Here is a 25,362-nt window from a genome sequence, read left to right as displayed (position 1 = left end):
ATAACCCCTGTTCCTGTGCATGAGTGTTACATTTTAAATCAGGTCCTTTTCTTATTTTTGCCTGGCAATCACAGTATTTGCAGCTGTGACCATCCTTCTTGTCTGCCTTCCTGCCTGAAACAGGCAATTTAAAAAAAGAGAAGGAAGACTGTTGCTTTGGGACCTCATTCTTGCAATTTTTAATGCCACGGGCCCATAAAAGAGCATAAGCCAGAAGCTTCAGGCATGTGCTTTGTGCCCCGCATAGGAGTCTCCTCTTGGCATTGATACACTGGTTTAAGGGAAAGCAGACTCAGGAGGAAAAGCGATTCTTGCAAGGTCTTTTCTTTCTTCCTTTTAAAAAGTCACGTTTGTTTTAAATCAGCTCCTGATGTCCACACAGCCCTCTGGCTGGAATAAAATGCATGGGGCAGCTCCATCTTCCTGTTTTCTCTGAAGCCAGATCTGCCAGGAGAGTAGAGGGAAAAACTAGGGATGCCACTTCTAAACACACGAAATGTTATTTTTGAGTAAGCAAACCAGCAGAAACCAAAACATTGTAACACAATGAAACAATGGCTAATTTTGGGTGGATGGGTGGGTGGTTGTTGATGGAGGATCTAGATTGCTCATGGTCCACCCCATAGGTTTGTCTGGGGAATGAATGTGAGCTTCTTTTGAATCTATCTTTCCGTCCACCTGCCTGTCTTGCTTATATACTTATAAGAGTGACTAACAAGGATGGATGGATGGATGGACAGATGGACGGACGGACGGACGGACGGACGGACGGACGGACGGACGGATGGATGGATGGATGGATGGATGGATGGATGGATGGATGGATGGATGGAGTCAGAGAATCTGTAAATGTGTATCTGTAGGTATGCGTGTTATAGCATGAAAAAGGCAATAGGTTTCCAGAGAGCTGAAGATGTTACTCTAGAGGTGGCCTTGGTTCTCGTGGAAGAGTCTGTACCGGCAGAAGGAAGTCACGATCCCATGCATATTTGCACAGAAGACTCACTACACTTTGTGGAACTGGCTGCCAAGTGAAGAAAGGTATCAGCTGGGAGGGAAGGGAGATTGTGAAGGCAAGCAGGATTTTTACAGGGCTTTGGAAAACAGCCATATTTTTTCTCACTGTCCTACAGGAATCGAACTTTGGTCATCCAGTGAGATTGGCTGACCATATATTGTAGAAGGACAAAAGGCCGTCTTTCCCATCATGTGTATATTGGCCTGTGGAGCTCGCTGCCACAAGATGAGTTAGATTTCTTAGAACGGGCAGTCAACACATTGATCCAAACGGGTCAATGCATTTGTAGCTGCTCTTTGCCACTGCGTGGCCAGGGACAGTACATTTAGATGTCTCGTTTACTTGAAAATAACAAGAATTGGTGGAGCGCAGATTTCACTGCCCTTGTTCCTAGGCCTCTGAAACCAGCCTGGCGGGGTACCCGTCTTACAGATGCAGCCAGTTTAAACTTGTCTGGTCTCTCCTTCAGGTCCAAAAGAGTTGCCAGAACTTAGGGAAGTTACTTTTTTTGGGAGGGGGGAGGCTACAGAAATCCCCAACCGCCATGGTGATGATACTAGCTTGGGGATGTCATATCAGTCCGTGGGAAAGCTAGTTCTTTCCCGGGGCTAGACTGCAACTTCCATGCTGGCTGGGGGGGGGGCAGTTGTGGGAGTTATAGGACAACCAAGTGACTTTGTCAGTGACCTGTCATTTGAAGGGGGGGGGGAGGTTCACCAGCGCTGTGCCCTAAGTTGGGATGTTTCTTGATAAGAAAGAAAGACTCCCTTTCCGCGGCTTTCTTTCTGTGTCTCAACAGCAAACACATTTTGCTTTTATGCTTCCATCGTTTTTTTTTCCCCCGGGTGGGGTGGGGGGGGGAAGGCAGGAAGGGAGGCGTGGAGGGAGGGGGGGGGGAGAGAGAGGAAGGACTGAGCACGGCCGGGCCTTGGACGTGAGATTTCAAACATCAGATCCGTGCGTTTATATATTGGGTGCCCGGAAATTTTTCCAAATAAACACAGCTTGATTCGACTTGGGTGGGCAGACTTATCAACAGACTAATGCTATAAACAAATGAAGGCAGAAGCGGGGACACCCATTGGCTGGTACGAGGCGAGCCACGTGGAAGAGCGGCGCTCGCAATGAGCGTTTTAATTAATGTGGGTGGGCTGAGGGAGAGGAGAGGGAGAGAGGCGCACAAACCGGGGCTGTTTATCGGAGACAATTTATTTTCCAGCGCTAAGTCAACATATAATCGCAAACTTACAACAATTATTTCACATTTCCTCCCCCGTTCTCCCCCCCCTCCGTCTTCTTTCTCTCCTACCCACTCATCCACCCACCTAACTTCTCTCCCCCCCCCACCCCTTGGGGGGAAAAAAAACCCCGCTATGAAACAGGGACAGGAGGAGAAGAGACCAGGAGAAGCCGTCGCCACTGTCCCGGCGCGCGCCTTTCTGGGGGAATCCTGGAGGGATCCCCCGTTGTCTTGGCCGCCGCCCCGCGCCAGCCGCTCCGGAGTCACTTCGGATCATGACCCAGCTCTATAGCGGCCACCTTCCCGCTCCTCTGGGCGGCGCCCCGATGGTCTACCTCTACGGGGCGGAGAGGGGAGGGCTGCCGGGGGCGCTGGGGTTCGCCTCGGCGGGGGTGCTGGCTCGGCAGGACCCCCCGCAGAAGCCGCCCTACAGCTACATCGCCCTGATCGCCATGGCCATCAAGGAGGCGCCCGAGCGGCGGGTGACCCTCAACGGGATCTACCAGTTCATCATGGAGCGCTTCCCCTTCTACCACGACAACAAGCAAGGCTGGCAGAACTCCATCCGCCACAACCTCTCGCTCAACGACTGCTTCGTCAAGGTGCCCCGGGAGAAAGGGCGCCCGGGCAAAGGCAGCTACTGGACCCTCGACCCGCGCTGTCTGGACATGTTCGAGCACGGGAATTACCGGCGTCGGAAAAGGAAGCCCAAGGCGGCGGGAAGCCCCCTCGGGGGAGAGGATGCCCCGGCGGAGCAGGAGCCAGGAGGCGCCCCGGGGGAGCCACCCAAGCGGCCCCGCCCGGACCCCCAGGACCGCCGCCTGAGCCCCGCCGGAGGAGGAGGAGGAGGAGGAGAGGGGCAGGTCACGTCCGGCCAGGACCGCCACGGCAGCCGGGAGGCGGCTCCGGGGAGGGAGGCGGGACGCGGATCGGGCCCGCGGGGGCTCCCCGAAGACCCCCCACCCCGGTGCGCCGCGTGTCGCCGAAATCGGGCGCGCCCCGCGCCGTCGCTCCGGGCCCCGGCCGCTTTGGGCGACGGCGAGGCGCTGGGAGGATCGCTCCCTTCCGAGGCCCCCGACGCGGCCCCAGCCGACTCCGAGGTCCCCCGGGGCTCGGCCAAGCCGCAGAGCTTCAGCATCGACAGCATCCTGGCCCGGAAAGCGCGCCGGAGCAAAGGCGTCGGCGAGGCGGCGGCCAAGAGCGGCTCCAGCAACGCTTGGGTTGCCGACGGCACCGCCGGCCGGGCGGCTTCCAACGGCTCGCTGGTGCTGGATTCTCACCTCCAGGGCAGGTTTTACCAGCTGGGCATCCCCTTCCTGTCTTACCTACCCCTCCGCTTTCCCGAGACGGTGTTCCACTTCCAGTAGCCCCCCCCTTCGACGGCCGCCCCCTCGCCTGGGTCTCTCCTCGCTTTCCCTCCGCTTTCGACGCCTTGCCGACAAACCACGGAGAGGGCCGGCAAGTGGGCGCGTAGGTAAGTTTGTTCGCACAGCCGCTGACCCGGCGCAACTCGTCGTCTTCGTCTTCTCACGTGCAAACTCGAGGCGTGTCATGAACCCCCGCCCCCATCCTCCTCCTCCTCCTCCTCGCAAGGAGGGAACGATCGTCCGAAACGTCGACTCTCTCCGGGGAGCTTTGCTTCGAAGTTCGGCCCACGGACCGCTCTGTTCGGGGTCCCCTTGGGAAAGGCTTCAGAGCCGGCTTAAGGACTTGGCGGATCGCGCCTTCAAAGGAACAGATGGGAGGGTTCTCCCACCGCCCCTTGTTTGCCCGACGAGGCCCCGCTCCTGCTTCCACCTTTGCGTTGGACAAGGACAGTTACTCCCAAGGAAACATGCCAGCGATTGCAGTGTGAGGGTGCAATCCTGAGCACATTTGATACAGAAGCAAAGTGGGATCAACCGCCCCTCGTACCGCATTCGCTTCTCCAGTTGAGAACACTTTTGTATTCCAGTTGCTTTTGCATCTGAACGGTCCGACTGGATCGCCTCCGGAGACCCAATAAAATGGTTTTGTTCAGACGGTCCAAATTTCGGAGAAGACGAACTTGTCAGATTCCCCCCCCCCCGGGGGGCGTAAATTCACCTTTTTTGTTTCTGCTTGTTAAAAGACCAGAATTTTTTTTTTACAGATATCTATAAAATAAGGGTTTCAACTTTTATGCAAGTTCTGATGATGGGGGGTGGGTGGGAATTTGCAGTCATTTAAACCCTTGGCTACGCCTTGCTGTTTTCAAAGCATCTTAAGAGCCTGCGTCTCTGTTTAGATAGAAAACATTGCCTAAGAATGACCAGGCGGTACCCTTGGTTTTGGGAAGCTGGCCACGTCCCAGATAAAGCACATTAGCTTGGAATGAACAAAGCAATTGACCAGCTAAATAAAAGTGCAGGTGAACCTGTGGCTTACTAATACATTTCCCATAAATAGCAAAATGACACTTCCTCCTAATTTTTCCCTTAAAAAATAAATAAATCTTCAGATAACATTACAGAGATAGACAATCTTTTATTCTTGCTACAAATAAATGTGTCTTTGTATATAAGTCAATAAATGTCTTCTATGGTCCTCCCCCCTTTTTTAAAAAAAACATCCTTTTTTCAAAAATTTTATTATAAAACAAACTCTTATATTCAATAAAAATATTTTGTTAAAACAAGCCTGATTTATTTTATTGTTTTAGGTCACTTTCTCTGCAGTCTCTTTAGCTTGAAGGAAGATGTGCACATGCTGTTGTATGGTGCGTGTTACTTAATAAAACTCAATTGACAGCTAAGGAAAAGCTCTTTAAGGTGCTTAAACAGGTTTAATCGGAAGGTTTCAAGGGGATGTACCTCCAAATAAATGTGCTTAGCTTTGCTATTGATTTCAAGAATATATACCGTATTTTTCCATGTATAAGACACCCCCAGGTATAAGACTTTGGGGCTTTGCAAGTGTAGGGGGAAAGGGATCAAAGCACTGCAGGATCACTTTGATCCCTGCTTTCCCCTCCACTTGTTTATGTTCTCTCCTCAACTTACTTCCGTGTATAAGACAACCCTCAATTTTTAGTCTAAAGATTTTAGACAAAAGTATAGTCTTTTACATGGAATATACAGTATGTTCATTCTGTAGGTGCCCCCATCTCTTCCTCCTTTAATTATGAGGCATAAAAAGAAGTACAGTACATCATTGCCTTATAATACATAGCAAAATGTGATGCATGATTTATTAGAATCAAGACCCATGAATTTTACACCCGGAGTTGTTAACAAGTCAGTCTGTACAGGATTGCACACAGACAAGCTCAGAAGTAATTCTCATGGAAGACAGTCGAATAATGACCACATAGATAGGATTTCAGGAGTCTATAATGCATTTATTTTATTTTGTTTTGTTTCATTTTTATATCGCCCATCTGTCCAAGGACCTCTCTGGGTGGTTTACAAAAAAGACCCAGTATAAGACTGAAGCTATAAGATGGCAACTTTAATGTCCATGATATATCCAGGAGTAACAAACCCTGAAACCTTGCTATGATTCATGATTTGCAAGTTCAAAGCCATGATATCTTGAGGCAGAGGCAGGAAAGACCACTGGCAGCCAGTGTAGGTGACACTCATCTAGATTAAAGCTTCTTCAAGGCAGTGGCTGAACTGGCTGGGGATTCTCGGTGATGTAGTCCAAAACAGAAATGTCTTCAATCTCTGCCCTAGAGGGTTGCAATGTTGATGGGTGCTCCTCTCTGTCTCTACCTGCTTTGATAGAGGTATCAAAATCACAAAATCACAAACAGCTTATATAGGAACTTGGTGACTTTTGAAAAATCAGTTAACACAACAGAGGCTGAAGCAGGTGTGTTTGATGAACACCACCATTTCCAACATAGAATCCTGGATCGAGTCTAGAGGTTGAAAATGTTAGGTTTTTTGGACCCAAACTTCTGAAATATCCAGGTTTAAAAAATGGAAAGCAACCAATGAACAGCTGGAAAACCAGGAAGGCCAAAGTAGTGAACAGAGGATGGAAGAGCAGGACACAGAAGGAAATGGAGTTAGGGTGAGAGGACAAATTACTCCCCAGCCGTAAATCATGGTTGCTAAATGGAAACCTAGTGTTTAAGGGCTAGACTGATAATCTATCATTAGAAGTTTTAATCTGCTGGAACTCCAGGGACATGATTCAGGCAACCTTTCTGACTCAGCAATGTGTCTGCAAACAAAGCCTTTGTTTACCTTGCGTTGACCAATGACAAAGCAGTACAATTTTACTTGCGAGCTACAAGTGGTGTGAACACCTCCTGCTGTCTCAATCTGACTCTTTTTTTTCAGCCATTAAAGCATTTACTTTTCTCTTGTTGGGTCAAGAGAAATATATAGCTGGATGTTGCCTGATTTCTGCTCCTTAGTTGTCGGTGACTCTCCCCTAGCCTTTAATTCACCAAGGAGCAAAATGTCCCCTGATGGACTCTTCTCTCCCCTAAATACACACAACAGCAACAGTTTGGATCATCGTGACAGCACTGCGTCCCCCTCCCGCTGGCAAGTTCCTGTAAATTTCTACAAAAATGGGAAACACTTGGTTTTGTGTAAAGGATAACAGCCACATAGACAAAAATAAATCTCTCCCACCAAGTTTCAATATCTCCAGCTAAACACCATGACTTACACACACATACACACAGAGAAAGCAACAGCAAGAGAGTTGCCCACAGTTTTGGCTTCCAGCCTTTTTCTTTGGGTTCCAGAGGCCTCCAGGTCTACCACAAAGCCGTGGCTCATGGCCCAGACCCTCAAGCATCTCCCTGAAACGTTGGCAAATTCCTGCATCATGGGTTTATTGACCCCTCCTGAATCCAACAGTGGCCACTTTTTTGGCACAGAGGATGAAAACCAACAGTCAAACAGCCAGCTCTCCCAAGGTGAAGGCTTTCTTCCTCCCACCACTTTCCTGGCTAGACACATTAGTTGCAGAGATTGACAGAGATGATCTGCACGCACATGGCCAAGCACGCAGTGCCGTCTGGATGCATCCCATGTTATGATGCAGGTGGGGGAACACCATGCTGGTTTAAGTGCTTCCCAATATTTTCTTTTTCTTTTTCAAAACAAGGGCACATAACAAGCTAAGTTATCAGTGTTACTGCCAGCCTCACTTGTTTATGTGCAACTCTTCTCTCTGATTTTTTTTAAATATAAGCTTTTTAAATCTATATTTTAAATTGACATTTCTTGTCTGCATTACAAAGTGGAATTGCCCTAGGGGAGCTGTATGACAATCTTCTGACCATAGTCTAAAATAAACTAACCATAGTTTGTTGTGTTTGGAAGTAACAGGAAACTGTGCTTTGCTCAAAACTGGAACCAGATGCTTTAAACTTCATACAGTGAGATTGAAATACAGTATAACCTTGAATGAATGAATGAATGAATGAATGAATGAATAACATGGGAAGATGAAGAGAGGGGGAAGAATCTAGAGGATAGTGAGAGATCTAGAGTAGTGGTTCCCTACTTTGGGTCCCCAGATGTTCTTGGACTAAAACTCCCAGAACCCTTCACCACTAGCTGAGCTAGCCAGGATTTCTGGGAGTTGTAATCCAAGAACATCAGGGCACCCAAGGTTGGGAAGCAGTGATGTAAAGGGAAGGGAATGAAAAATAGGCAGACAGTGTACAATCCCGAGTTCTGAGTAAGGGCATTCCTATATTTGACAACCACGGCTCCCCCTTGCATCTGAACTGAGCCAACATCATCCAAAGACAAGGTGGAAGTCCCAAATAGTGGTCCTTCTCTGTGGTGTTGTATAGATCTTCTCTTTTCTTGCAGACCAGTGCACATGAATTCACCTGTTCATGTTGACTATGACAACATTCTTCCATTAATCTACTTCTACTGCTTCTACTTCATCACTGAAATATGAGGAACACGGCTTTCAAAAACAGCATCCCTCTCTCTCCTCTGGTATTTTACAAAAGCATGGCCAAAAAAGTCTCAACATACAGGCAAAATATGAAGTAGCGAAAGGCAGCAGAGAAAACGGCGCAAGTGGCATCAAACTGCTGAAGACTCTGCATTTATCCTTGTAGTAGGTTGGGTGACGGTGCAGGATGGGAGCAGTAGCATGCATACATTTACACAAGAGCAATTTTTCAAAGTGCAGTTAGAAAACTGGCAAACCTCTGGTTTCGAGTAGGAATGGGGGAGAAATTAAGTTGGCTCTTAGGGCAAACTTATTTAATATTTCATATTCAAACTAATACACAAACCAAAACTCTGTTACTTTTCAAAATCTGCATTTTGCTGAATGCTGCAGCAGAATTCTCCGGTAAAAAAAATGCATATAAAAGTACGTCCATCGGGCAAAGATCCCAAATTAGAAGTTTAAGAAAACTTAAAACATGTCAAGTGCAGAAGACTAGAATATTATGATCACATAACAGAAAAAAAAAACCCATCAGATTGTTGCAGCTGATCACTGGTGGTAGTAGAAATGGGAATAAAAATACAAGGAGAACCTGTTAGTCAGTGATTCCCAACTTTGGGTCCTCAGATGTTCTTGGACTATGACTCTGAGAAATCCTGGCCAGCACAGCTGTTGATGAAAGCTTCTGGGAGTTTTAGTTCAGGAACATCTGGGAACCTAAGGTTGGGAACCCACTATGTTAGAGGGAGAACCTTTGGAGGTAGAATAACATTATTGTTTAGAGCTGGTATCTCAAAATAGTCATGATGCTTTTCAAGAAGGAACAGGAGGAAGAGAGTGAGGTTGAAAGTAATTCTGAGTAGGTAAGTCCTTGCACTACCAAACAGTCTATTGCTCAATTATGTTTCTTTGTCTAACCAGATGTAGATGTTTTAGCCCATGTTGGTAGAATAAACCACAATCTAGTTTTCACAAAGTGGAGATTAGGTGGTCAACTTCAGTGTGGTTTGTCTTCCTTCAAGTTGCTCATGGTATGAAAAAAATAATCAGCCATTGAACCAAATGATCAACCAACTACCTCCCAGTTTTCTGAGGATAAAGCTAGATGATATATTTAGCACATATTTTGAAGCTCTGCACCCACATCTGTCATAGTCTGTGCTTTTTCCTCACACCCATATCTTGCATTAAAGTGTTCTGGATGTTGTGATTGGCTACTGAAAGGTAAATATGGACTTAATTTGCCACTCTGGTTGCTAAAGAATGCAATTAAGAAGAAATCTCTGTAGATAGAGTAGAAATGTATGAATATGTATTTCCCTCATCATTTAGCTTGACCTTCAGTTGTGAGATATATTATTGAGGGTGGGGTCATGCTTACTCAGCTTGAGATTTCTTAAATGAATTGAGGCCCAGTGGAATTTTGTAATATATTTTAAATGTTTGCCATCTAAGCATTGGTGAAGACAGATGGCTTAAACACCCCAAAAGACAGACCTATTTCTCAACTCTCCCATCAGATTCTTCGGAAGGAAGTCCAAACTCTTCAAAGGTTTTCATAAGGCCAAACCTCAGCTCTTCCTCTCTGGGTCAGGCCATATGTTACTCACTCCTAGTCTAGACCAAGTTTGTCTGTCTCATCTTCTGATGTTTATTTTAATTGGCATTTTAGAACTGCTGGATAGCTCCGTGGCTTAGGTTTCTGGTTTCAGAGCCAGTGGTTGGGAGTTTGATACCCTACTGGGCCTCCTTGATAGGGTTTGGACCTGGGGATCTATATAGGGTCCTTTCCAGAATGCAGCCTATCTATCTATCTATCTATCTATCTATCTATCTATCTATCTATCTATCTATCTATCTATCTATCTATCTATCTATCTATCTATCTATCTATCTATCTATCTATCTATCTATCTATCTATCTATCTATCTATCTATCTATCTATCTATCTATCTATCTATCTATCAATCAATCAATCAATCAATCAATCAATCAATCAATCAATCAATCAATCAATAAAATGGTTCTGATTTGTTTTATAATCGTTTACTGTTATTTTGTTGTCTCTACCCTCTTATGGTATAAATATCATACAAGTAAATGCCGTTTCTCTCATCGTTATTCTAATAAGGTGGAAAGTGACACCAGGAAGCTGCACTGCCTCCTCCAAAGTGGTCCGAATCTCTGAAACACTCCTTTTTAAGTGCTCAAAGAGAAGTGAGACTGAACTCCTCCTTTCCTCCACCCCCCCCCCCCACTTTAAGACAGTGGCAAGGATGTCCCTTGTCCAATGGAAGCATGCATGCTGTCTTTCCGTCTGCCTCTTTTCTCTTCTGTCCACTTTTCATCAGGGAACAATTTACCAGATTACCAGATCTATGTAAACACCCCAAGGGCAAACCACAATCCCATCCTCCCACTTCCCCTGCCCTGAGAAATGACTTGATGTGATGCAGGCATCAACCCCGATGCAGGTCTTTGGCTAAGAAGCAGCCAAAAGGGAGTCAGCAAGCAAGAAACTTTGCAGATGGGAAAGAAGGCCCATTAAGGTCTGTTATTCATCTGTCTGCCGATTGCCTCCACAGTTCCCCGTAGGGTTCTTTTAATGCTTCATCCAGACATATCATTAAGTATTTTATAAGGGGCCAGATCCTTTAGACAGTGACCTCCCATGGACTCTGGGGATATGTTCAGTAAAGGGGGCGGGGGTGGGGATTGTGTTTTTAATTATGCTGGAGAGCTAATAAAAGGACGGACATGAGCCAGGAGACCAAATCGGGCTCCTTGAACATGATAGATGGGCAGCGACAGCTGGAGTGTACAGGCTTGGAGGTTGGTGACATTTCCAGAGGCCCCTGAGCTGGTTGTTTGATCCAGGAAGGGTAGACCTGAGGCAGCAATGGGTCTGTCATATGGACTAGCACTCAGAGGGAATCAATGGTCAGAAAACTTCCCTCTTTTGTACGACAATCCTCAGAATCTCCTGTATAATAAGGGAAGCGACAGACCTTTGATTTCCAGTTGACGACAACAGGGTAATTCCAAGGAATCTCAGATGAGTTACTGGGAAGAAACAACAGGAACAACATAATATTCAGGTGCTACGAAGAGTGGCTTCTTTGGCCTTAGGTGACAGCCACTCTGGGCTTGATGAGAGGGAACAAAAAAAAGGACATATTTTTACACCTGAGTTCTTCCAAGTCTCTCCTCCCCAAGGTCTCTAAGAATCTGTATGTTCAAGGGAAAAGAGGAGAAAGAGACAAATCTTCTTGACTGTAATGTGCATGTGCGCATGGATGTCTGTGTGCACGGGCAGAATACATACATACATACATACATACATACATACATACATACATACATACATACATACATACATACATACATACATACATACATACATACATACATACATACATACATACATACATACATACATACATACATATTTATTTATTTTAGCCTCCCCTTCTCTTCAAAAAGGACCCAAGAGCATCTCACATTATTAAAAATATAAAAGTTAAAAACAAAAACAGTAAGTATACAAATATATTTTAAAAGGTGAATAAAATCAATACTAAAAACACATGTGAAAGCAACAAGGCACAACTGTCCATTTAGAAAACTCCTCTCTGAGAGCCAGTCACTAAGAGAAAGCTGATCTGGAGAAGAAAGTCTTCATTTGCTTGCACAAGGACAGAAAAAGATGGGGCCAACCTGGCCTTCTGTGGGAGGGAATTCCAGAGTCTGGGAGTAGCAACAGAGAAGGCCCTCTTCTGTGTCCCTACCTGCTGAATGGAGACCAGATGGTGACTTATGATTTTCTTGGTCCGGAGCTGTGCAGGCTTCTGCCTCTAAATACAGCCAATATAGTGGCTCCATTTCTGCGAGACTACAGATTCGGTCACCTCACGACTGGGTTATCCAAGGCAATATGGTGGAGGGAAGATGGGTTTTGAGCAAACCCCCAAATCTTCATGTTCGAACCACGAAGTTCACCGGTTTATCCCAGGCCCATTTTACCACCTTTCAGCCCAACTTACCTCACGGGGTTGTTGTCAGAATAAAACGAGAAGGGGAGAAATAGAAATGTGCATGTCACTTACAGTTCCTTGGAGGAGACGTGGACTATAAACATAATGCATTACTAATACATGCAATCAATCTTATCACTGGCTACCAGCCATGACAGCCACAAACTTCACTCTCAAGGAAATCATAGTTTTGACTACCAGGTTGTAAATAGATTGGAGGATGGATAATGTCAACACATTGTGTCATTTAAAATGAACTTCTCTAGACGCATCTCTCTAACCATCACAACAAGGAAGAAGGCAAAGCTCGACAGGGAAGAAGTCTAATTTATTGTGGCAAACTCTGTGTTATGGTCCTGAATCTGTGGTGGTCAAGGGGGATAGAACCTTGTTCTGGATGTGGAAGTACAAATAAATAAATAAAACCGAGATGCTTCAGGCTTCACAGCATGTTCTAATTTGGGCTTCTTTTCTACATGCCACAGTGAGGTTAAAGCCATACTGATTTTAGACACACGCACACCCCTCCATCCATCAGATTGCAAGCAATTTAGACGAGCCGCTTGGAGAAGAATGAAACATTGTGAATAACATTCATGCAAACCCTATTGACTTTTAATCCGGCTTCAGTGCCCATTCAGCAAAGCATAAAGAATGTTTGTTTAAAAGATCATTGCTAAATTTAGCATGAGCTCACTCAGCCTAAATCTGAACGACATTTTTAGAGAGCACATTGCAAATCAGGAATGCATGGAGAAATAAATAAACTTTCCCACATTTCTGGAAACCAGGTCAGGAAAAGTTGCTTGTTGTTTCTTGCACAAGAGAGAAGGGCTCTTTGGTTGGGTTTTTTTTCCCCTTTTCATTCCCCCTCCCCCCCGGGTACACCAGGAAATACAGCAAACAAAGTATATTTGCCCTGAAGGCTACATGGAACACTTCTCATTTCAGGAATCAGTATATGACACAATTCCATAATTAATCTTCTAATTGCAAAGACATCACAGCTGATTCCAGGCCTGAGCTGAATGTGGAAATCCCTTTTTTTTTACTACACCCCCGAGAAGCCTCCAACTGGCAGAAGGATTTTGGGAATGAAAAGTTCAAAAAAAGGAAATCTCCCACAATCTGAATCTGAAGTTATCCTCTGAAAATCTTCTTCTGCCATTAATGGTCCCCAAGAGAACTTCTCTTGGCAACCACAAGTAGGAAAATGTAGTAGAGCACAGTAGCCATTATAATTTCCCACAATGCCCCATTGTTGGAGAGCATCATGCCTGACCAAGCCACCTGGTGCTGCTTAAAGCACTAGGCCAGAAACTGTACATGAATAGAGGATCCCCAAGTCGGTTCTGGTGCCTGGAAGGATCTTGTTTGCTGTATATTTCTACTTACACAGTGGTATTTGCTTTTCTGCTGCTGGTGTTATAAGCTGCTTGGGAAATTTCCCAAGCAGTTTATAACACCAGCAACCGAAATGCTGTCAGTGGCCCACGGACCCTCAGATTGCTTCTTAACCTGAAAGAAGTCCGGAATATAAACATGACCCACCCAAGACATTTTGCTCTGAGCTTGGGAAATTATTACAGTGGTGCCTTGCTTAATGATTGCCTTGCTTAATGAGGAAATCACTGTACAATTAGGTTTTTGCGATTGCTTTTGCGATCACAAAATGATGGTTTAAATGGGTTTTTTTCCACTTTGCAATGATTGGTTCCCTCCTTTACGACGATCAGCAAACAGCTGATCGTTGGGTTTCAAAATGGCTGCCGGCTGAAGAAAATGCCCCCCCCCTCCGCTGTTTTCTAGGACGGATTCCTTGCTTTACAGGCACTGAAAATGGCTGCCGTATGGAGGATCTTTGCTGGACAAGCAGGTATTCAGCCCACAGTTTTCAATACGTTTCAATGGTTTTTTAAAAATTTCATTTGACGACGTTTTCGCTCTACAGCAATTTCGCTGGAACGAATTAAGGTTGTCAAGCGAGTCACCACTGTTTTATTATTTAAGTAACTCGTTATCATTTACAAGTGGGTGCATTCTATCAATAACTCATATGGGCCAGAACCCTATTGCCTGAATGCAAAACAAAACAAAACAAAACAAAAAACAAAAACAAAAACAAAAAATCAAAAAGGAAGGACATTCTCCAAGTCCCCCTCCCTCAGGTTTCCCATGATGCGCCCATTCCCATGCTGATCTCAAGACTGGGCATGTAACCAGTCATGCAGCCTGCGAGAGGGGGAACCCTTAAATTTGTTTTTCACTTTCATTCCATGTTTAAGCAACAAGATGTTCTTCCTTATTTTTTGTTACCTGTTTTATTGCTTTTACAGTGTGTGGTTTTTTTTAAAAGAAAAACTTCAACAATTTAAGAAAATGTGGGAAAATTGCCTAACAGTTTTTTTCAAAAAAAAAAAAAAATCATAACAGTTCAGTAGAATTGGTACATCGTGAAGTTTTTTTCCAGTTCTCTCAAGAAGTAAAGTGGAGTAACTTTCCTTCACAGCTTTCAAAATCATAGTATCATGGCACTTTAATGGCTGAGAGAATAATTTCAAGGTAAGCCTTCAGGGATTAAGGTATTTCCTCAGATGTTTACTTCTATTTTGATTAGATGCATTAACTCACATGAACAATCGTTCTGTTATTTGTAAAAGCAAAGCAAAGAATCGTTACACCCCATTACAGTACTGCTAAAAGTAACAAGTTACAGAGCATGGTGCTACCTCTAATACATTCCTTCCAGCTTTGCATTTGGTGCATAAAACAAAGAACATGACAGCATCTTCCTTCCTACGATCTGTGTCTAGAAGCCAAGAGGAACTGCAGTCAAGTTTTGCTTCAACATTGGCAGCAGAAGAGTTTTCTCCAGTTGATCCAAAGGACGCAGGTTGGGTTAGGGAGTACAGAATGTCTCTGTCCTCCAAGAGCTCACAATGGCTAGGGGCACTAGAGGTAGTGCAGAAGGAGTGGCCATGAGGATGGCACTGTTTTCCTGGAGAATCTTCTGCCCGAGTCCTTTGTCCTATCCTACCAAATGATATAGTCAGCCCTGGTTCTTGTAAAGGGAGAAGGCAGTCCCAGCAAACATTTGGGTTTATCAGTGTATAGAACCAACTCCAGGTAAGGCAGTAAACACGAACTGCTAGTCAGTGAAGGTTGATGGCTTCAGTGTCAGTAGAGCAGGAAGTTTGTGCCTGGTTCTAGTTCAAGCTACATGGAAGCTAGTCAAAGGGATGAACCCTGAGGTCCAAATAGGTTCAGAACCTTGGACAGCTCCTCGAAAAGTTGGGAGTAAACCCTGCGCTGGATTCACTGCCATGCTGAGGATGAGGACTCCCTGCCTCTAATCAAAGAACAGTTTTTGAAGAATGCAAAGTTTAGGATGGTATCCATAAAGAAAGGATGGATGCAGCGACCAAGAGGAAAGAGTAACGGAGAAGCATTAATTTTACAAAACCTTTATGTACATTTGGTTTTCCTTCACTTGTGGCAGATCATTATAGATTCATTACAAGAAAGCTAACTGGATAGCTCAGTGGTTTAGGTCTCTGGCTCTGGAGCCAGAGGTGAGAGTGTGATTTCCCCCATGGTACCTCCTGCAAAGTAGAGCCAGCCTGTGTGGCTTTGGGCAAGCTGCACAGTCCCAGGGCACCCCTGGAAAGGGTCTCCATGAGTCAGAACTGGCTTGGTGACTCATGCTTATGATTATGAATTGTGTTGGCAGCAGTGGCCACAAGAAACATAAAAGCAATTTAGCAGAAAATAAGAGGGCCTTAATTACTGGAAAAGGAAACAAAATGCAATTTTTTAAAAAAAGAGATAATTAGTCCACCTTTCATCCTAAAGGTATCTAGGCAGTATGCATAGTAGAATTTCAAAGTATTTAAAAAGGAAGGGCTAAGCAACAGCAGATAAATGGTAGCATTGATATTCAAGCACAGGTTTGTGTATAAAGAGGCCTTCTTCATCTGTTCATGGAGGGAGGAACAGCAAAAATCTAACTAGGTTCCTCTTCCTGAGTCAGGGAGTTCCAAAGTCTAGGTGCCTTGCAGCCCAGCCAGTTTTGTCTCAGAAGGAAACTTAGAAATAGATTGCACTGCCTGATCCATGGGGAAAGGGACAGAAGCATTTCTTATGGGAAATATGAAGCCACAAGGCCGAATCTGGCCCAGAGGGCCACATATCCCTTCTACATGATGACTTTAGCCAACATCCTGGTACTTAGTACAGTAAATTGCACTAGAGTGGTCACTGAATCAATGGGGGTTTGTTAAGTCAATGCCTCCGTAGGTTCCACAGATTCTGACTGCTACTTACCTTAGTACAGAAAGTCACAGTTAGAGCAGGCCCGTTTCAATCGACAGAACTTACACAGGAGCCGAATCATTGACTCATCATTGACTGAATTTGCCTACTCTAGTGTAATTTTGTACAGTTATACCATGCCACATATTTGCTATGCAGTTGCTCTCTCATGTCTGAAGAAGTGGACTAGTCTATGAAAGCTCACATTAAAATGCAGAGTTAGTCCTTATGTTGCCACATTTTTGTCTTCTTTATTTTTGGTGTTTGGCTTCATCTACCATTGGACAGCCAGCTCGGAGAACCTCGGTGCAACTGAAAAAAAGTCCCCTACTCAAACTGTAAGGTACAAAGTTGGCCTTGAAGTGGTGGATCAAGTAACCCTGAGTGCATGCAGAATGCTTTGTATTGCCGAATGTCCAATTTCCGCTGCTGTTGGTGACAGATCTGAGAAGCCCAAATTAAGCTTCACCCTGCTTTACCCATGAAGAAGAGGAAAACAAATCTGTCTATAATAGTGATGGTGAACCTTTTTGAGCCTGAGTGCCCAAACTGCAACACAAAATCAACTTATTTATTTCAAAGTGCCAACACTGCAATTAAAACCCAAATGCTGAGGTTTTAGTTTAGAATAAAAACAACTGCTCCTGCCCTGCAAGGGTTAAATGCTTGTTTGCTTGTTTTTCCTACGGGCGGTATTAACAAAGAAATAGTTACCACTCCTCCAATCCCCCATTGGGCTAGACCAGTAATGGTCGCCATTGCACCCCTCCGCTGGACCACTGCACCAGCAGAGGGGAGTGCCAAAATCTGGGATCAGAGGACAGGTAAGTATTTCCCAATGGCAACTTATGGCTCGCGTGCCACAGAGAGGGCTGTGTGTGCCAGCTGTGGCACGCGTGCCATAGGTTCACCATCGCTGGTCTATAAAGTCATCATGTTGCAACCACGTTTGTCGAACAATGAGGAATGGCACCTTGAATGTTGTCTTTAAGCAGGAATGTGGACATTTCCAGGATTCGTGATTCTGTCTCATGATCCAGATGTTCTATCTGCTGCTGGGGACCTACAGGTGTCTGGAGTACCATCAAACCTGGAAGATGGCCATTTCATTCTCCAATTTTGTTATCCTAAGGTGTAAAATTTTTATCCAGAGCACTGAAGTCTTAACAACTCCCCTCCAAAAACCTCTTGCACGGTTGTTCCCTCCTAACAGCGTGTGATTACACGTTTCGGAGGCATGACATTTCTGCTTTTACATCTGTAGAGATTAAGCAAAAGAGTCTGAAGCCCACCAAAATATTTAACGTCAAGGGGCTGTAAATTTCAAAACCCCTCCTTTTATTTGTGTCATTACAATTGTTCCAGAACATAAGCGGGGGAAGGGGGGAATCAGGCAGCTACTCCAGAGAGTTATTTATAGGAGTTCATTCATCAATAAAACTTCAAAAGGAAATCACTTAGTCTTCTATAGGGAAGCCAAAGAAAACTAACATCTAGACAAGCTTATAAAGAGAGAGAGAGAGAGAGAGAGTAAGAGCGCAAGACATTTTGTTAAGGAAAACCCTGATTTCCATGGAGGAAAATAAAGAAAAAGTGGGATGGGGGAGTGGGGAGATGATAGGCAATATGAATCTAGTTAAGTTACTCTATTCCCATTGGAGGGTTAAAGTAAACTGTTAAGCATTCATATTCAGAACAGCTTCGAGTTGATTCAGCCTTTCCTTAGGCTTTCATGTAGGTCAGGGAATGGAGGATCTAAGGATGCATAAAGATTCTTCATCCTCTTTGGCACAAGGTCGGAAAGTCTGTTATTTTTAGGTCAGAGTAGGCTGGATAGCTCAGTGAGTTAGCTATCTGACTGCAAAGCTAGAGGTTGGGAGTTCTGTTCCCCACTGTGGCTCTCAGAAGAATCTTGCAGCGTATGTAGCCCTGGGCCAGCTGCACCGTCTCAGGGTGCCCCTCGAAGAAGGGACTGGTCAACCACTTCTGAATGTTCTCTATCTGGAAAACCCTGAATAGGATCGTTCTATGTCAGACGGCATGATGATGAGGATTCTGTACATGTTACGTTGGGAGCCAGCAAGGTCCTGTAAACCTAGCAGTCTTTCCATTGCCCCCCCCAAAGTAAGTGGATGCACACTGAGGAGAAGTAGGGTGTAGGGGTTAGGAGTGTGGGGACTGTGACCTGGGAGACACAGGTTCAAATCTCCACTGAGTTATGAAACTTTCTGGGTGACCTTGGGTGGCTGGACGGCCTTGGACTGAGCTCCTTCATGGGTTTGTTGTGAAGTCTGAGTGGGGAGGAAAAGAGCCACGTCTGCCACCTTGGAGCCATTGGAGGAAAGACAGAATATAATCGCAATTAATTAGTAAAGAAATATAAATAAACCTGGTATTATATAACAGGTGAAAGTCTTAACCAAAAATGAAAGTATCTGTATGCTGTTCCTATGTATGCTGTTCCAAATATTGCCATTTTTTGTACCTCTGATGGTGTGATTCCTGAAATCTGCAAATGCTTATAATACTACGTGAAATTTCTTGATATTGTTCCCAAAGCCCCAATGACTATAGGGTCCACTGATGTATCATCCACGACTGCGATGTATCAATTGCCATGTCTCTGTACTTAGTTTTTCCAATTTATTTTCAACTCTGGCATTCCCTGGAATTGCAATGTCAATGATTCAGATATTTCTTAGTTCTATTACTACTCTGTCTGGGTGTGTTATCTTCTTCTTCTTCTTCTTCTTCTTCTTCTTCTTCTTCTTCTTCTTCTTCTTCTTCTTCTTCTTCTTCTTCTTCTTCCTCCTCCTCCTCCTCCTCCTCCTCCTCCTCCTCCTCCTCCTCCTCCTCCTCCTCCTCCTCTTCTTCTTCTTCTTCTTCTTCTTCTTCTTCTTCTTCTTCTACTACTACTACTACTACTACTACTACTACTTATTTTATATATCAGTTATATTTATATTCTGCCTATCCCCCACTCTCCCATGAACTTTGTACAGCTCTGTAGTGCTAAGACGGTGGCCATGGTGATGATGATGACAAAGCTGTTTAGACAACAGTGTAGGCAAATCACGCTTAGACTGGAGTTATGGGGGAAGGGGTTTTGTAGGACCTGTCGTCCCAAACAGAGACTTTCCTAGGCTGGTCACTGTGAGTTGTGACTTTTATTTTTAAAAGAACATTAAGGGCAATGGGATGAAGAGCAGCTCAAAGGATCAAGAAAGTGGAGCTACTCCTGCGAGGGAAGACTTGAGCCCAACATTTGGGGCTGTTTAGTTTTGGGAGGGGGAAAAAGTTTAATGTTAAAGGCATAGCAGAATATGCATTTTCTGGGAAAACTGGTTAGGGATAGACTTTTCTCTGTTTCTCACAGAGTATTAGAACCTAGTGGCGTTGCCCACTAAACATACTGTATGTGTTTGTTTGTTTATTTAATTTTTATTAGGGCCATCCATGAGTCCCTCTCTCCTCTCCAGTTCAGTTACCAGCCTGCAGCTTCAATCTGCATCCTGATTTGAACCTGGAAATGGAGCGGAAGGGTCATGACTAAATTATGTTATTCACCACAACATTCTCCTAATCTATTGTTTTGGGCAGAGTGGGCTGCAAGCCTTTGCCTGCCAAGACAAATGGGGTCGACATGGGAGTAGATCTTTCTGAGTCTTGACTGAAGTTAGGACCTTGGTTTCAAAGCTTCTTTCCAGGAGGACTAGAAGCATGGCCAGTGTGGTGTAGTGGATAGGGTGATGTCCTGGGATTCAAGAGGCCTGGGTTCAAACCCCTGCTCTGCCATGGAAGATCACTGGGGGGCATGGACCAGGTAAAGCCACCCATTAAATATCCCACTTGTCTTGAAAGCCACTTTAGGGCCGGTTTGGGCTTGAGAGCTCATAATAAAAGAGGAAGATGTGAGGGAGCGGGGACTGCAGTGACCCTATGACTATAGGGGAGAAAAATGATAAACTTGTGTACATCTCCATCTGCTGACTTTCGGTTTCGGAATGCAGCCTGTTCTCATGAACGGGAGAAAATGAAGTCAATCTATAAGGGAAAGAAATCAGCAGAGTTCAGAGGAAGAAACAAACAACGTGTTTAATTGTCTTCCCTGGTGTGTTATAGCTATGATCACTCAAGAATTCCTAGCAAGTTATGACACTTCAAAAGGGAAACACCTCTTGAAGAAACATGAATATCTTTCCCCCAGAAATCCTAAAATTATTTCTCATTTGAATGCGTACAGACAGATTATGCTATTTTAAAGCAATGGACTTCATGCTCATGAATTATACTAATGTAAAACCATGCGGCTCTTTCCTCTGGAGACATGCTTGTCAAGAAGTGGAGGTGAAACAAAAAATGAGGAGCAACAGATGAGTGAGCTAAGATGGTAAGCTTAGTGTACTGGAGGTTTGGACTTCTCCACGATGCAAATGGAAGTTTTCCTGGTTGACCATTTCTCCTCATAGGACACAGTTCCACACATGCAGAAAACTAGATTCTTGACTGAAAAGTTATAGATTGGCTTTGTCCCTGATATGCTAGCTTTCCACTTACAGGGATTTAAAAACTCCTATAAATGATATCAGGCATATTCCACCATTAGAGGAGACTCCACATCATTTGTGCTTCTGAACTGGTGAAGCCCAAACACAAGTTTGTTGTTCTTACCAATGCTATTGTGAATCAATGACTATTTTCTTGTCTAATCAGATAAAGCACTGTACACATTTGGGATATTTCGAAATGCTTTTTTTAAAGAAAAGAAAAGGAATGAAAAAAAAATATGAAAGGGCTTTTTACTATAAACTCTGGCTAAGCAAAATTCTCATAATAGACCTGCTGTTTTCTGCAGGGGAGCAGACCACAAGTTAAACATTCTTTGGGTTAAGAGAAAAAAATAAAATAAAATAAAATGCAACACAAGAGGTCATACAGAGGTTTGAGGCCCAAAATGTATGAAAATGTATACCACAAATGCTGGACTGCAGGACCACAATCTTAACTGATTTGCTAAAGTAGGTCAATATCTTTAACATTTACCCTGGCAGAAATCCAGCATGGAACTGAAGTGTGGGTTTCCAAAAATGTTCTTTGCCTTTGAAAGCTGCGGGACAGGCAGATACTTTCCTGCAAAGCTCCATCTCTATGTGAGCGGAAACTTCACCTGTTGAATTTCTGCCCATCGTGGATGCCAGAGCTTTGAAAATGGGATGGGGGGTGAGGGGTGGCGGTCCTCCTCAGAGTCACCACCACTGAAAATCCATAGGACCAGCTGCCGGGTGAAATGTCTGTTTCCCTGCTGCAGTGGGGCTCTGTTTAAAAAGACAGAAACAGGCCTCTGTTCAATCAGAAATTATACATTTTTTTTGGCCTTCCTTCTAACCTTCTGGAGAGGTGCCCAGCTTCTGACAGGCTCTGATGATGTCCCAGTGGAGGAAATCCTACACTGAAGGAAAGCATGTTGCCTTCTTTGCTTTAACTTTTTCTTCATTTTCTATATTTTTGTACTATTTATACACTCCCGTCTCCCGTTTGGCAAATGCCTGCCGTTGTAGCTTCTCTAACGCTATTGGAACAATACCATCCATGTTTAAGAAAACGACAACAACTTGGGTCATCTTGTCACGAGGATGACAACATCATACATTGCTGAAAGGTAAGTTTGCACTCTCGAGTTAATCAGGTAAGGCAAAGGCTAGTATCTCAGGAGAGATCCTCCAGTAATATAATAAGCTATGCACCACATCAGATGCTCCATGACACTGTGACACGTAATTAACGAACCAATTTCCTGCTTTTCCTCCAGTACTGTGATCCAAGGGGGCTCAGGATTATATGATACAGCTCAAAGAATAATACCTTTTAATACTAACATGCAATTAAACATAGTATCCTGTTAAAACAATTGTTGAATTAAAACAACTTTAAAAGTTGTATTCATCCCCTAATAAAAGGTCCTTCCACATTAGTTTAAACTAAGCTTACCAGAATAGAAAGGATTTTTCGCAATAATGAAGAGAGATGTGGGAGAGGTCTTCTTAGCAAAGGCGGGGCCAGCCTGGCCTTCTATGAGAGGGAGTTCCAAGGCCTTCTCTCTTGCTGCTCCTGGACTGTGGAACTCCCTCCCACAAGAGGTCAAACAGGCACCATCTTTGCTGTTCCTTCTAAAGCAGGCAAAGACCTGTTGTCTCCTTAGGCAAGCTTTCCCACAGTGACTGTCTTCCTGAGCGGGGATGTTAAATGTTGAGCCTTACTGCTTTCAATGTGTTTTTGATGTTTTATTTACTGTGTTCTACCGTGATATTTGGCCTCTTTTAGCATTTGTATGCTTACTCCTTTTTAGCATTAATTTTGGTGTTTTAATGATGTAAGTTGGGTTCTTTTTGAAGAGAAAAAAGGAGTAAAAATATTTTAAACAACCACATTTTCTCTGTCCAGTTTTTGATATTTTGCACAAAACATCTCTGTGCAAACAAGTATTATTTTTCAGATTGTGAAGCTAAGCCTCTGCACGGCGCAGCATGGAAGAATTGGGTGGTTGTTCAGAAAGACCCAAAGAACCCAGCTTTTAGAAGTCCATGCAATGAGGCAGCCATTTATCCTAGTGAAGATCCATCACACAATTTGGGGAAACGTTGTTCTCCCAAATGAGGCCAACCAAGTAGTAAAATAAAACAGGGGGGGAAAGCCTCCTTGTAGAAATAATTTTCTTATCGGAAAATTTGGTAGTTTACCATTCTTGCGTGCTAGAGGAAGACAAGCAAAGATTTACATGCTTAGTCCCTGCTTATCAAACTATTCTGTCCTTTGATCCCACAAGCCACAGTTCTACTGCAGCATACACAGCTTATCTTTTAGACTACGACATCCAAAATTCCTCATTCGAAATGGCCAGATCTTGGAGTCATCTTTTTTTTTTTAAAAAAAGGTAACCGTTTATTATCTCTGTCGAAGAAGCTTATGCAATGAAGGCAATCCGTCCAAATCCCATATGAAAGCAATAACCATGTTTTCCTGACAGGGTTGAACTCTGTACATTAAGTACCAACTTAATCCTTGACTGTATTGTTAACACCTCCAGAGAGTCAGAGGTAAATCCAGTTTGCCGACAACCTCAGGCATCTCTTGGAGCCATCGGAGTTGCTTCCCACACATGGATCTCCAACTGAGCATGCATGCAACCTTTCAATTACGCGAAACAGAAGATCAGCCACATGACGGGAGGGCTGGAGCCATCCTTGTGATGACAGATTTCTGTTGAGTTCACCCTGAGGGTTCTGAGTCATCACCAGGGAGTGGCTTTCACAAAGAGACAGCGAGGAGTTCCTGAGACTTAGAAATATGACGGTCACAAGTGCCCCTCCTACAGAGGCACCCCAAAATACTCTCAACCCTGGCACTGTTCCAGATGTCTGACACGTAGGCATGGCGTCAAGGCCGTGGGCGAGAATTTCCCCAATGTCGAAGGGCTGCCAAAGTGCACCAGAAAAGGGAGTCAACCAGCTTGTTACTGTCAACATGTCTTCAAGGAGGTTACAAAGGCACCTTTGAAGGCAGACACAGCTTGGGTGCCAGATGACTGAGGTAGACCTGGCCATACAGGAAAGAACTGTCTCATGTAATAAAGAATGTACACACACACACACAAACACCTTTGATTTAAGTATGTCATGTTTCAACAATTCAAATAATGTGCACTTCTTAATTTTGACAATCCTCTCAACAACCCTTTAAGGTGGTTTTTCATGTTTTTAAAGTTTTGATATTGTTGCACGCCGCTCAGAGACCACTGGTAATGGTGCGGTTAAATAATCGTGTAAATAAATAAAAGGTAGTACAGTCCTAATACCCTTGTCTAAATGGGGGAGGGGTGCTAGGGCTAAAAGTCCATAAGGACACTCAGGTTGAAATTCAGTCATTAAATCACAGCTAGAGTTGGTCCATTGAATCAGTGAGGATTTAGTCAGTCAACGCCTCCAGAAGTTCACTTGATTCAATGGGCCTATTGTAGCTGCCACTTACTACTGGAATCCAGCTTGAATGAATTATGGAATTTCTTGCTGAAAGATACGGTGGTGTTCAGAAGCACTTTTGGTAATTCCCAGAAAGGAGCAGAAGAAGACAGGTCTTTGCCCCGAAGAAATTACAACCAGATGTTTGACACAGGAGATACAACAGGGGAACGGGAGAGAACCCCAGCACGGATTACTTTTCGTGTCATTGTGGCTGGTATTTCTCCATGAAAAGAAGACACACAAGGTGGAATGTGCTCACAGAAGCCATTGTCAAGATAGTATCTGTGCTGCCTTGGTATGCCTTGTTTGTGTGGACAAATGTCACCACTGTCCAACCCAAAACTTGTTAGATGGTGCCACAAGGATTTCCCCATGGACTATCAATGCCTGAATAAACCTGTGAGCCATATGGATTATATCTTGCTTATTAGCTGGCACAAATATCCTTTTTAGGGAGAAGAGTCCTCCATTTGAAGATCTTTCAGAGGTCAATCCTCCTTTGTAGGTATCCTTTATTCCAGTCTTTCCTACCTTGGGTCTAAAAAAAATCCGGTGGGCCAGATAGGCGGGGTATAAATTAAATAAATAAATAAATAAATAAATAAATAAAACACTCAGATCCTTTTAGCACTAGCTGCGCTGGCCAGGATTTCTGGGAGTTGTAGTCCAATAACTTATGGGTTGGGAACCACTGCTTTACAGCTCTCACTTTCCTCTAGCTTCTTCCTGTCTCTTCACTTCCCCATGCTATTCATTCATTCATTCATTCATTCATTCATTCATTCATTCATTCATTCATTCATTCATTCATTCATTCAAGGTTATATTTCAATTTG

General features: G+C 44.1%; 1 protein-coding gene across 1 annotated transcript; it reads left to right on the top strand.

Moving 5' to 3' along the window:
• The first annotated feature begins 1,913 nt into the window (after positions 1-1,913).
• On the top strand, positions 1,914-24,160 carry FOXL1 (forkhead box L1). Its single transcript, XM_078380524.1, has one exon. The coding sequence runs from the start codon at positions 2,534-2,536 to the stop codon at positions 3,623-3,625; it is 1,092 nt and encodes a 363-aa protein (XP_078236650.1). The 5' UTR covers positions 1,914-2,533; the 3' UTR covers positions 3,626-24,160.
• The last annotated feature ends 1,202 nt before the right edge of the window (positions 24,161-25,362 follow it).

Source organism: Pogona vitticeps, chromosome 10, assembly GCF_051106095.1.
Source record: "Pogona vitticeps strain Pit_001003342236 chromosome 10, PviZW2.1, whole genome shotgun sequence".
Classification (NCBI taxonomy): Eukaryota; Metazoa; Chordata; class Lepidosauria; order Squamata; family Agamidae; genus Pogona; species Pogona vitticeps.
This window is presented reverse-complemented; position numbering and strand designations above follow the sequence as displayed.